Source organism: Aspergillus campestris (genome assembly GCF_002847485.1).
Source record: "Aspergillus campestris IBT 28561 chromosome Unknown P168scaffold_11, whole genome shotgun sequence".
Classification (NCBI taxonomy): Eukaryota; Fungi; Ascomycota; class Eurotiomycetes; order Eurotiales; family Aspergillaceae; genus Aspergillus; species Aspergillus campestris.
The window spans coordinates 956,111-968,467 of record NW_020194346.1 but is presented as its reverse complement, the minus strand read 5'-3'; the positions used below and the strand labels follow the sequence as shown (position 1 = coordinate 968,467).

The 12,357-nt window shown below is 50.2% G+C and overlaps 4 protein-coding genes across 4 annotated transcripts; 3 read left to right on the top strand and 1 right to left on the bottom strand.

The window, feature by feature from the left end:
- Window positions 1-3,883: 3,883 nt before the first annotated feature.
- Window positions 3,884-5,098, top strand: P168DRAFT_306780 (uncharacterized protein; the record flags this gene model as incomplete). Its single annotated transcript, XM_024839055.1, has 6 exons — window positions 3,884-4,019; window positions 4,093-4,119; window positions 4,181-4,421; window positions 4,477-4,584; window positions 4,643-4,936; window positions 4,994-5,098. The coding sequence occupies exons 1-6, from the start codon at window positions 3,952-3,954 to the stop codon at window positions 5,096-5,098; spliced, it is 843 nt and encodes a 280-aa protein (XP_024690236.1). The 5' UTR covers window positions 3,884-3,951.
- Window positions 5,099-5,834: 736 nt separating this feature from the next.
- Window positions 5,835-8,575, top strand: P168DRAFT_292729 (uncharacterized protein). Its single transcript, XM_024837652.1, has 3 exons — window positions 5,835-7,010; window positions 7,059-7,161; window positions 7,211-8,575. Exons 1-3 carry the CDS (start codon window positions 6,231-6,233, stop codon window positions 8,323-8,325), a joined length of 1,998 nt encoding a protein of 665 aa, XP_024690235.1. The 5' UTR covers window positions 5,835-6,230; the 3' UTR covers window positions 8,326-8,575.
- Window positions 8,576-8,699: 124 nt separating this feature from the next.
- On the bottom strand, window positions 8,700-9,579 carry P168DRAFT_306778 (OB-fold domain-containing protein; the record flags this gene model as incomplete). Its single annotated transcript, XM_024839054.1, has 2 exons — window positions 9,421-9,579; window positions 8,700-9,346 (listed from the first exon to the last, which is right to left on the bottom strand). The coding sequence occupies exons 1-2, from the start codon at window positions 9,551-9,553 to the stop codon at window positions 8,700-8,702; spliced, it is 780 nt and encodes a 259-aa protein (XP_024690234.1). The 5' UTR covers window positions 9,554-9,579.
- Window positions 9,580-10,143: 564 nt separating this feature from the next.
- On the top strand, window positions 10,144-11,973 carry P168DRAFT_258337 (questin oxidase family protein). The gene is made up of 5 exons (XM_024834596.1): window positions 10,144-10,306; window positions 10,355-10,657; window positions 10,734-11,090; window positions 11,146-11,553; window positions 11,644-11,973. Exons 1-5 carry the CDS (start codon window positions 10,150-10,152, stop codon window positions 11,841-11,843), a joined length of 1,425 nt encoding a protein of 474 aa, XP_024690233.1. The 5' UTR covers window positions 10,144-10,149; the 3' UTR covers window positions 11,844-11,973.
- The last annotated feature ends 384 nt before the right edge of the window (window positions 11,974-12,357 follow it).

Genomic DNA, 12,357 nt, shown 5'->3' with positions numbered 1-12,357 from the left:
TCAGCCTGGTAACCAGGAATAGATTATAGCTATTAAATATATTAATTCAAGTAGCTAGAGTCTTCCTTCCTGTATTATCTTTAAAGAAAAAGTGCATATTAAAGGATGGTATAAAAAAAGCAGTATATTATATGATTAGAGGATTAAAGTCAGTCTAAATAACTAGATAACTAACAAGATAGGCCTGTGATGGCTTCAAAGAACATTTATTCCTGTAATAAGAAGCTATACAGTTAGTTAATATCAGATGCTTGTTCTAGATAGGTATGGAAGTTATCTTATGCCTGTATTTAACAAAATATACTAAGATAATAATATTATAGCAGTTTACATGTCTCCTTATTCCTCTTATCTCCTGTAACTATTAGATATTGGTTGTTTTAGTCCTTTAAAATGTGTATATAAAGAACTAGTAGAGTCTAAAGCCTGGTTAGGATTCAATCATATTAATAAGATAGACTTCTTACAGGCTTATTCTACAGCTTACTAGGGAGTGTTTAAGCCTTAAAATATCATGAATAACTTTGCTACCGCGGGGATACAACTATTTAATTCTCAAAGAATTCTTAAAAAGCTTTATATTATAATCACGCCGTCTCCTCCGGGAAGCCATGGGGGAGAGACTTCTACTACCTCCTCTGCTCTTGTAACACCTCATACTATTTATCAGCTGCAGAAGCAGGCTTTATCTATCAAAAAGCTGCTTAAAAGGGGCTCTTAAAGCCCCTGTACACCCTCAAAACAAGCACTCCAGCAGATTATAAAGGGTTGTGAGATGGCATTGTATAGTACTGTCTTCTTGACCAAGGAGAACCACGAACTCCGTGCTGAAAATAAAAAAGAGAGGCTAAAAAGACATTAATCACAATGTTAAATAACTCTAAATGAAGGTATATCGGTGCAGGAGGCTAGGGATCTAATACACCAAAGAAATCAGCTAGGAAATAATATGGAGGGGACTATAATAGATTCTGCGCCTCTACTTTCAAGCATGCCAAGACGCGCTCCACTAACATGTTCTAATTGTAATATTCAGGGGCATACTAGAGTCAGATGTCCTACACGTCATATTTAATTATTTCAATGAAAAACGCGTGTTTGGGTGGTTGGGAATACCTTCAATTTTCATAGGCATGAGTATTTTGGAAGAGGTGAGCGGCTCGGTGGGGGTGAGCGGCTCGGTAGTGGATTACGTTATGGACGGGCCTTGTCTGTTCAGATCAATGCGAATGAGCGACTGATGGTCCGGGTCTGGGTCATGACAGGGACAGGACTGGGACTTTTGGCGGGGTGATGCATCACTCTTGGCCTGCCCTCTTTTTTGGGCCCTTCTTTCTTTGTTTCAGGGACGGTGGTGCCTTGTTTTCTTTGTCATTGCTTATGGTCTTGACTCGTGCATCTCGTGTTGACGATATTCGCCTACTGGATTCGCCTCCACCGTTGTCAGCCCTCGACAAGGCCTTCTCCTAAATCGTCCGATTTGGAAGCAAACCACATCTAATCAAAACAGAAAAGGGAAAAGTCCAAACAAAATGGAACCAAGCTGACAAATCTGTCTACTAAAATGACGCTGATTAGTAGATTACTCACGGCAAAAAGGAAACAAAAAAGAGAAGAAAAAGCGTGGAGTCAATGGACCCATCCACCCAGAATTGGGTCTGATACTGACCTCACACTGGTCGGGGAATGCGGATCTCCACTTTCGCCATGGGTTAACGATTTGGTGGCGCTTCCAAGGACGGTCCGCTGCGCTTCGGCCGGAAAATAATGGGGCTTACCTCCTGATGCCCCCGTCCTATTGAATCATCCTGCTCTTCCGTCGTCTATCGTCCCGTCCAATGCTGAAGGAGTGTGTATATTGCTTTCTCCCTTCCTAGTTGTCGTTGGTCGGACGGTCTGATGGATCCCTCCTCCCCCACAGCAGTGAGCAAAATACGGCAAGATAGGTGCTAAGCGTCTTCCCATTCGGTGACCGGGACTTGGCTCTGGAAGCTGTCGGCTTCTAGAAGGAATTACTCCGTACATCATCTCGGTTGCGTGAATCGCAGACCGAACTAACCAGCTACTGCTAATTAACTACTACTATCCCGATATTACCACGACAGACTAACCAAGTGTTGATACAATTCGAGACACTCCGGAGTAAAGTTAGCCAACACCCAGAGCAACAGGATAGGCTACCGTCAACCATGCACTCACCCTTCTACCCGCTTCCTGAATCCTGCTTAAATCCTGACGAACCAGCCGTTGAGCTCAAGTACCGACGTCAACAACCGTCCATAAACCACCGTACTACCTCCCTAGTCTCTCTCCGTCCTCCATATCCGTAACTGACACACGTACATCCGCAATCCATAAACTAGTAAGTTGACCGTCCGCGGAAGATCAACAAAGGGCCCCCCCCCCCCTGCAAAACACGGAGAGGGACCGGACTAAATTGGTTTGGATTGGATTGGCTTGAACGGGGCACCATTCGACGCCTCGCCCGCTCCGCTCTCCGGAATTTCCAGTCTGAGTCCCCCCCCTTAGTGTCAGGCAGCTAGACATCTTTCTGGAACTGCGCTAGGGAGATCGTATCATTTCAGGTCACATTAAGTCGTTGATCACGGATCATATAATTTAACTTCTTTGGCCCCCTCCGCCCCTGATGTGTGGAAGTGATCAAAAGTACCTACCTGTCTGTCTGTCTCTCTGTCAGTCTGGTACAGTAGCCCAGGTAGTGGGTAGGTACCTGAACGTCATCGACGTGGAGTTCCCCTATTACGGTTCTCGGATCAACAGCCCCGACGACGCGGTTGATTCCTAGGCTCTGACGGCATACCCAGGAATAGGAATAGGAATGCATGATGTTCCAACTTACCTTGGTCTTGGGTGGATGGTCGTAATTGTTGGGTTTGCGCTTTTCCCCTGATTTTTGATTTAATTTATTTGTTCTTTAGTGTATATTATGTATATTATTATGTAGTATATTCACCCTACAGATCGGACGAGTGGAACGCTGAAAAGGAGTCGATGCTATGCTTATCGATTGCGACTCACAGGCTTAAGCAAGTGGCCATGGCGTCCACCTGGTGTGTGATTCGAGACATGAGGTCATGGTCTCTATGGTGAAGTCATTTGGGATGGGAGTGGGATATTGGGTCCACTGGGTTCACCCTTCCTTGAGACCATAGACCATAGTGTCTCTTTAGGAATATATGTCTCTGGATACGAGCATATACCTGATTCTACGTGTTCTTGGATGACGTCCAAAAATGATTTGGTCTTTAATTGCATTCTGTAACTCTCAGATGGGGCTTGATGCGCTGCTCGTGTGGGAACCGTTTGCTCAATGCTGTGCGTTTGTCTTGCGGTGGTGGATAGCCGCACGGTCTACGGTAAGCTAGGATGTACATACAATCAGGATACTTATACCTATTGGATAAGGACAAACAGATAACCGCTTTGTAGATTGACCATTATTTGATTTCTGGCTTCATATGGGGAAGAACTCTTTATATAACGACATTGGCACATATTGTTATGGAATCACCTTTGTCTCTCTCACGATCAATACTACTCTTTGTCACTTCCACGGCCAATACTACTCTTTGTCACTCCATGTCTATACATTCCAATATCTATTTGATGTTTGCAACATCGCCATGGTGACAAGTTTCTCGGCCATGGTGCTAACGTTTCTATCATTCACTGTGCTGTCACTGTCATCAGCACTGTGAATTTCTCAACGCACATCGCAGTGAACATGTTTGGCAGAAGGTGCCGGAAACTGACTGGTTGAAGGGAGAGGATATTTTGCTGAGTCCTACCTTGAGCTGCCTTTCTATCTTCCCCTCCTATCTATCCTCTCTCATCTCTCTCCAGTGCCATCCCTCCCAGTGTATCTCTCAGTGATCATTCAAGGATCAACACACCAACATCCATCAAGCCTCCCTCTGCTTCAAGCTCAACATGGGCAAGAAGCACAATTCCGTCAGAAGTGCCTTCGCCGGAGGCTGGAGCCAGCAGGTCCGAGACCAGTAAGTAAAGTCATACCACCACCATCATCTTCCCCATCTCCCCTATCCCCCAGCTCAAGAATCCATCTCCAAGGCTCGACAACGTCGTCATCCCCGAGAGGTACGTCGCATTACACCCACGACCCCACACTCTGGTACAGTCCCCAACAACCAATCCACAGAGTGAAGTGCAAGATCTGCAAGAAAGTCCGCCTGCAGAGCTTTTTCTCCAAAAGACAGCTAGACATCCTGCGCAACGCGATGGTCGTCCAGGGCCAGAGCAACGCTGTTACCGGTCCTGGACATGCTACTTGTCGTGAATGCTCGGGAAACCCGGTCGTCGAGCTCCGCTGTGTGATTTGTGACAAGGTGAAGGGGCTCGATGAGTTTGCGAAGAATCAGAGACATGATCGGGATATTGCTGTATGGCTTGCTCTACTCTGTCTATGGAACTTATCGCTGATGTGTGGTTATCTAGAGATGTTTGACTTGCGTGCAGAAGCACTCCGAGGCTGAACCTGTCGCTGAAGAAAATAAGTTGCTCACTGGGAGCGAGCTCTCTAGTGCTCAGCATCCTGGCATGATCGTAAGTTTTTATACAAGCTATTGCCAATGGAAGGACAACTACTGATCAACTCCACTAGCTGGACGGAACTCTGGCCGAGTCCACCAAGAGACTCGCGCTGAGAGACGTCCCCCACGCAGCTTCCGGACGCGACGATGAGTCTTCTGGTTGGATTGAGCGAGGCCGCATCGATGACTACAACAGAGGCAGGGACAAAGGCCGCGAGCTCGCTACTATTGACCCCCGGGGTAACGCAGATCGTCTCCGTCAGAGTGGATGGGCCTCGTGGGGCATCACTCCCTCGGACACCGCTGCCAGCGTGACTCACTCTTCTCCAATGACTCCCCGGAGAGACTCCAAATTTGCTAGGGTGGTGAGTAATGCAAGTTACCTTATTTCCTGGCCGAAAGTCAAAATTGACGGTGGGTAGAAAGCGGTTAAACCACCCGGCCAGTCTCTTCGCGTGCCTGACCCTACGCAAGACCTCGAGGACTCTGATGGCGAGGATCCCGAGCCGCTGGATCAGTACCTTTGAGGTGATGCTGTTTCCAAAGCACGAGGCAGTCTCTCAAGCACGGGAGATTATCATTACACGAGGGTGTGATTAGGACCCATATCTTGGTTTTTTAGATGTCGCTATCTGCAATCGGTCGCCGGGTGTTGGCCCAGTGCCTCAGTTGCCCCATGGTATTGATGATTTTAGCAGAAAGCAATTTTACGAAATGCAGTTCACGAATATGTATCTGGGAATGAGACCCGCTCTTGTTTCGGCGCGTAGATCTCCTACCCCTTTTTCAACGCCATGGATACTTCGATCTTGGTTCCGGTCCCATTCCAGCCCACCGGATCCATACTTACTCCAACCATGGTTGCTTGCATGCCAACCCTCTTCAGCGAGGTGCGTCAAGTGCCCTGGACAATGTGGCCCACTATAACCCGGCTTGCGAATGTAAGCGCGACACAGCCCTTCGATATCCGATCATGTGGAGTAAGATCGATCACTCGTAATGACGCAGCATAGTATCTGGTCACCTGGGGCATTTGTCCATGGCAGTTGTTCATGGGGTGCAAGTACAAAGAAAGAATTGCAGGAAGTAACAGTAGACTCCGTGATCTTTAAGTAAACATAATAAAGTTATTCGGTGTCGAGGAACCATTTCGTTCAATTCTAAACCCCAGTCAGATCGGACACGGTGACGTAGGAAGAAATGGTCGGAGGCTGAAAGAGCGTCGGCCACTCACCCCTCTTTCTCTTTCTTTCTCCGCCATCCATCTTGCCCACGCTATGACGATCGTCTAGCCTTGCATCTCTCGATTCAAACTTTTCTTTGTTTCTATCTAATTCACATAACTTCTACCCTTCCTTCTGCATCTGCAGCTGTTGCCCTGCATAGTACTTGATTGTTTCAAGGTCCGGTTCTTGAATGCCCGGTGCCCCTCAGTGCCTTCCTGGATCATCCTCATTGTTTGCCATTGTCTTTGGTTGCACTAAGTCAGCCCCAAAGAGTCTGCCTGCTGGGGCTCAAATATATATACCTTCGGTCCCCCGGTCTCTTTCTTCTCCTTGTCTTCACCTCCATAGTCGCTCCCTTGACAATCGGCCAATATCTAAAGAGCCACCGTTGGACCAGCCTCGAGTGTCTGTCCTTTAACCAAATACCCTCGTTATGGCTTCCGATGGCTTTCAAGACATTCCGGGCCCGTATTCTCAGGGTCACACGGCTCCTGTGAACCCCAACGAGTCCATGTCTCCCTCTTATCCTCCTCCTTATCCATCTCACTATGGCCCCGATCGGGTTCCCATGCCCCAGCCGCAAGTTCCACAAAGCTCGACCCCGACGAACCACTATCCGGAGCCACCTCCAAACCCCAGTGCATGGCAGACGCAGCCGCAGCATCACCCGGGCGGGATCAACGAGGCTGTCCACTCCGCCTTCCACCAGAACGATAGCCCCGCTTACCTCTCGCCGGATGTGTTGAACCGAATCACAGAGAATGTTATCCAGCAGCTCAAGTCCACAAATTTAGGCACTCAGCCACCGCCCGCGGAACCAGCGCCACTGCCGCAATGGGCACAGGTACCACAAAACCCGTACCCCAGCGAGTACGCGACTCCCGCGCCTGGTGTTTCGCAGAATCCCTCTCCGATCCCGCCTGATATTTACCGTGAGAGGCCCGATTACCCTCCCGCCCCGTCCAGTGGGTATTCCGGCAGCCCTCGGCCGTATCCGCGACCGCCACCCATGTCTCCCGCAGAACATCGAGAATCTCCTGTCAGTCAAGCGAGTGAGCGGGGTCAAAGGGTGGAGCCTCGACCGCGGCCGCCGTCCAGAGAGGAAACCATTACGGAGATGACAACGCTGGAAAAGATATGGGGGAAGTTCTTTGAGGAAGGGAAGCCGACAGAACGGCTCGGCCAGTTCTTGCGAGGCATCGCAGCCCACTTGGTGAGTACCGTAGCCTCTGTCTTTGGAAGATTGCTTACTCTCTGTTAGATTGAAGATTATGCGCCGGAAAATTCACTCGTGGTGGTGCCCGAAAAGATGCAGAAGTTTTACGAGGACACGCAGATCCCTGCGGATCCCTATCCCTGGCAAGGTAAGTCAGACATTCCCGCGTTGGAGACAGCGCTGATCTGTGAGATTAGATATCTTCGATGATCGTACATCGGCAATTTCGAGGCTATACCGAGACACCGAAGCGGAGCACCATCTCGTTCAACAAAAGCTGAAGGAACGGCCCGACATTCCGGGACTGACGCCGCGAGGCTTCCAACGCTGGGCTACTCTCCAGATCCGAGCGCACCCCGACAGGGAGTATGAGCGGCTGCAGAAAGCAGTCAGGCATATGCCAATCAGTAATCCGGACGATAGGAAAGAGCGATTTCCAAAGGAGATCCCTCGACGGCTATTTCCGGACGCGCCGGACCTCGCACTCCGAGAGGAGCTTGATCAGTGTATTATGAAGCAATGCGGCTTGCAACTACCTTCTATTACGGACGAAGAAATTAGGGAGGCTACGGTGCGCCGCCACAAGATGTCGACGAGCTCGAATACGTCTACAAGAGAATCCGTCCCGAGATTCAGTGAACGAGAGCGCCAAAGCCGTTACCAACCCGCGGTTGAGGATGACGACGATGAGGAGAACGAGATAATTCCGCCACAGCGGATCGAGCGCGAGAGGAAGCCGTATATCGCGCACCCTGGAGGGGGCAAGGTATATGACGACAACGCGGCTCCACCGATGAACCGGCACACCAACACCTCATCAACGGGCTCCATCCCTAGAAACAGCCCGGTACCTGCAAACAGAGGCTCCGATAGTTACGGGTCTGGCCCCTCCCACCACCGTTCAGGGTCCAGCACGATGCCACGATCTGCAACCGGACGGTCACTCAGCCCGCCCCGCGGCGCCCACGCAACGTCCGACTACCGACACTCCGAGAGTGACCTGTTCAGCAGCAGCAACGGAGGCTCCAGATACCCGGCAACATCAAGCGCAGAGCACTACTACACGTCGGCATCGCCCAACCTCCCAGGAGACCTAGACGACAGTCGCCGGTACCGAGACCTAGACCGCGAACTCGAGGACCAGCGACTATACGACAGCATCCGCGAGCGAGAAAAAGAGCGCGACTGGGCCCAATACCGTGACCGGAATCCCAAGCGAAGCAGCTGGACCGACGGCGACGAATACTATCGTGGTGCGCAAAGCGGTAGTCCGGTTGGTGGGTTTGACTATAAGACATACACATACAAATGATGTATTCCTTTTTCTCACCTTCTTTCTGTCTTTCCGTCTTTCCATCATTTTCTTGGAGTTTGTTGGTTAGACAGGGTGTTTCTTTTCTAGGCGGTATGTATTGGCTGGTGGATAGCCCCGTCTTTGGCGTTTCCAAAATATTGTGTCATGTAATTAGTGCAGATAGTGCTTTTCTTTTTCTCTTGGGCCATATGTGGCATAACGACTCATGCGCGACGTTTCATGAATTTTATTTATCTTGTTCTGTTCCATCGTGTATATATATATATATACACCCCCGCGAGTAAGTAGTCGCAGGGGTTTCTATCTTCCTATCTTGTAAAATATATGCATAAATAAATTATAGAAGTCTTGGGGGGCGTGGGGAGAGAGATTCACTCCCCCTTACAATTCAACTCCCTCATAAACCTCGCCCCCTCAACCCTACAAACATCCGCCTCCCTCTCCCTCTCCCTCTCCTCCCGCTCCCACGCCCTCAAGATAACCCCGCAATGCCTATCCTCACGCTCCCCGCGCGCCCGCGCCTTCCTAACAGCCCGATCCCTCCCCTCCTCAGCACGCACCTCCTCCACCTCCGCCTCCTCCTCCAGCCTCACAACCTCCTCCTCGCTCAGCACCCACGGATGCGAAAGCACCTCAGCGAGGTATCGCGCGCGCTGCGCCACGAAGTGCATCTCGGCGTTTGTGTCGCGCAGCAGCCAGAAGCGCTCGAGTTGGAGTTGGGGCGTGGAGCGGAATGTGGAGATTGTGCCTTTGACGTGGGCGAGTGCGCCGGGGACGAGCGGGGAAATGTCTAGCGGGGTGGATGTTGTGGGGGAGGTGTGTGTTGGTGTTGGTGTTGGTGTGCTGGGGTTCGCTGAATTATCGATCTGCCGGATGACAACGACTATATCGAGCGTTGCGCCGCTGCTGTCGTCTAGGGTGAGGATCGTGCGGTAGGGCGTTTCGGTGCGCGCGACTATTATCCCTGCTAGGGAGATGTAGCGGATTGGGTGGTTGTGGTAGAAGTAGGTGGATGGGTCTATAGTAGGATATTAATTTCTGCCTCTCCACCCCCCTCTCCCCAATGTTATATATATGGGTCATTGATAATACCTCCATATTGAAACCGCCTTCTCAGGCGATGCACATCCGCGGCGGCGATCTTTACCCAGGTGAAGTGGGTGGGAGCGGCTTTGAAGCAGTAGGCGGGGTAGAATTCGAGGCCATTGTCGTCGACTGTCGCCATGGGGACATTTTCAATATCTTCCGTTGGGGGATTGTTTCTTAAGGGAGGGAAGTAGAAAATGCGGAGATGATGAGGTTGACGCGAGGCGGGTGAGAGTCGACGCGGGGTCACGTGGTGGGGCGGTTGCGGTGAATGTCATGTGATTGGACTGGTTGTCACTATTGTGTTTATCCACGATGCATGTCTATATAATTTATCCATGCTATTAACGAAGGTGGATCCAATGTATATTGATCTGCGTGTCAAGGGTGAGGCTTCTGATATGTGTCTATCGATGAAAACGAGTCTACCCGTGTGACCAGAATGGATCGCTTCAAGACGATCGGATTCACTGGTAGCTGGTCAGACCCTCAACACTACCTATCAAGCAAGCACATGCTGACAATACTACACTGCGATAATGACCAGTGGCTCGGCATACAAGTCCAGCGGTGCCATGTACCGAGAACCGCGCCAATCGGTCGATCATGCAGCCTCTCCGCATTTGACTGTGGGGAGCCAAGGCTGGATATATAGAATGGCCACACTGTATCCACACACTATGTCTGCCAATCTCACTACATACCTGACTGTTATAATATATATCAATTAATATAATGACATTTGCAAACATCAGCCTCCCCACAAATCCACGGCCAACAGGCATCTTCGAGGTCCGCCCGTTCAGCGCAGAAAGCGCAGCCAAGACAGCAGAGCTGATCAAGACGAACAACGAGCGTTACCATCTTCTGATCCACAATGCGGGCGTGCATAGTAAGTTTACTCCCGAGCCCATCTAGATGTATGCTGATTCAAGAACAGATCACATCCTCCACCACCTGCTAGCCCTATATTCCATGGGCGCAACACCCGCCCAGCTCGAAAAGGCCTTTCTACGAGGGACGATCTCCCAGAAACCGGCTGCTATGCCCAATAGTCAACGGGTGCACAACTTCAAAGATCCATCGCAGTTCCAGGCGTGCGTGGGAAAGGGCAAGTACTATAATGACTACTGTGCGTTCTTTCAGGAGGAGGTCGAGCGGAACGGGATGGCCCAGACGGCGAAGGAGTATATTTTCAAGGGCGACGAGCTGGGAGAGGAGATGTTTCGTCGGTTCTTTGGTGGTGAGTTGTATTCCTCTTCTTTCCTTCTTTCTTGCCCGTATGTTAGCTTTTGTCTGTTGTGCTGACACGAGACAAGGCTACCTACATGCTCCCATCCACTTGGGCTACGCAATCGAATTCGACCAGCCTCTTATCGCGGCAGAGGCATTCGCACTGACATCCGTCCACTCCTCATCCTACGGCGAAACGCTACATATGATCGAACAGGCCGTCCAGTCGGCAACTCCCTCTTCAGGCCGTTCATTGATCGACATCCAACAGGACATCTACTCGAACCAAAACATCCGAAACGCAATGGACTACGACGACTTGGACAAGTTGCATCAGAGCGTCGTCCCAAACGCCAAAGACGACGTCGTCAGACTGGTCGGGCAGTGGCGCGTCCACCCAGACGAGCTAGAGATTCGTGTTGCAGAGCTGCTCAACACATTCAGTACGCATACATCGAATCCTTCACCCTCACAATCACCACTAACTAACACCCACAGCCTACCTAACCGCATCCGCCCAACGCCCTAACAAACAAATTCGCTTCGACTTCTTCCTCATGCACGCAATAACATCAAGCTCCTTCGCGCCCGTCCTCGCCCGCACATCATGGATCCCAAAGCCAACCAGAGCCCGTATCCTCGAATGGCTCGGCCGCGCCGCTCTACTAATCTACATTGAGTCGGGGGCGCCTTTGCCCCGTCCTGAAGAGATAGCGAGATATAAGCCCCTTCATCCGTCCGGATGGAGCGAGCTGTTCTATCGCGCGTGCGAGTACGAAGACGATGGACACTTGATTAAGCTCATCCGGGGGATCCGCACGGCTGCTGCGCTTGCGGGGCCGTATGCTGAGCGGAGGGAGTTTCCGCTGAAGGAGGAGGGGGAGTTTTTGGTGATTGCTCATATGGGTCAGTTTTCTCCATCATCTCCATCACATCCATCTTCATCATGAATCATGCACTTTGCAAAAATATACGAAATACTAACAATAATGACAGCAATGGACGGCGCCGAAAAATTCCAAACCGAATCCGTCGAGCAAGAAGTCGACCAAGTCAACGAGAGCTCCATAATGGGGCAGATATTACCCCGGGATATCATGCGGGTGGTGGCGCGCTGGCCCCGCCATGTGGGATACGATGAGGCTTGGTATCATGTTCCGGAGAGGGAGGGTTTGCGGAGTAAGGCTAGGATTTGAGAGATCTTGTTGATTCAGTGCTGGGGTTGTGTTCTGGTCGTTTTTGTTGTGGTTGGTTGGTTGGTTGTGGATATGTTACTGTTGATATATTCATGCGAACTATGCGAGTATGGAACTGGTAATGAATGAGATGTTTCTATGGTATCAGTTGAGTGGAATTGATCATCTACTGTATACTCTGAGTATATCCTATGTGTAGGCGTGGACGATCATATGGGAGATATGTACTATACTATATATTCATATAGATAGAGCTTGAGAAAAAGTACAATCATCGGACATTGCCTCCAATCAAGACACACTAACCAAATACCGTATATACTTCTGTGACTTGCGCCCCAACAACCTCATCAATATAATAACCTATGCCATAATGCATTGTACAATCCGCCTAAACTCAAGCACACCACCATCAGAACCATCCCACGCTAGTGGTGGAAACCCATTCGTCCATAATACCTAACTAACAAATGCAGTCAACCAAGCCAGACGGACAGCAGATTTAGCCTGAATG

Bases quoted from the DNA above. Each gene is read 5' to 3' on its own strand.
- P168DRAFT_292729 (XM_024837652.1), top strand. From the start codon at position 6,231: ATGGCTTCCGATGGCTTTCAAGACATTCCGGGCCCGTATTCTCAGGGT. The intron at 7,011-7,058 runs GTGAGTACCGTA...ACTCTCTGTTAG, and splicing joins GAGGCATCGCAGCCCACTTG to ATTGAAGATTATGCGCCGGA. The intron at 7,162-7,210 runs GTAAGTCAGACA...CTGTGAGATTAG, and splicing joins GGATCCCTATCCCTGGCAAG to ATATCTTCGATGATCGTACA.
- P168DRAFT_258337 (XM_024834596.1), top strand. From the start codon at position 10,150: ATGACATTTGCAAACATCAGCCTCCCCACAAATCCACGGCCAACAGGC. The intron at 11,091-11,145 runs GTACGCATACAT...TAACACCCACAG, and splicing joins AGAGCTGCTCAACACATTCA to CCTACCTAACCGCATCCGCC. The intron at 11,554-11,643 runs GTCAGTTTTCTC...CAATAATGACAG, and splicing joins TTTGGTGATTGCTCATATGG to CAATGGACGGCGCCGAAAAA.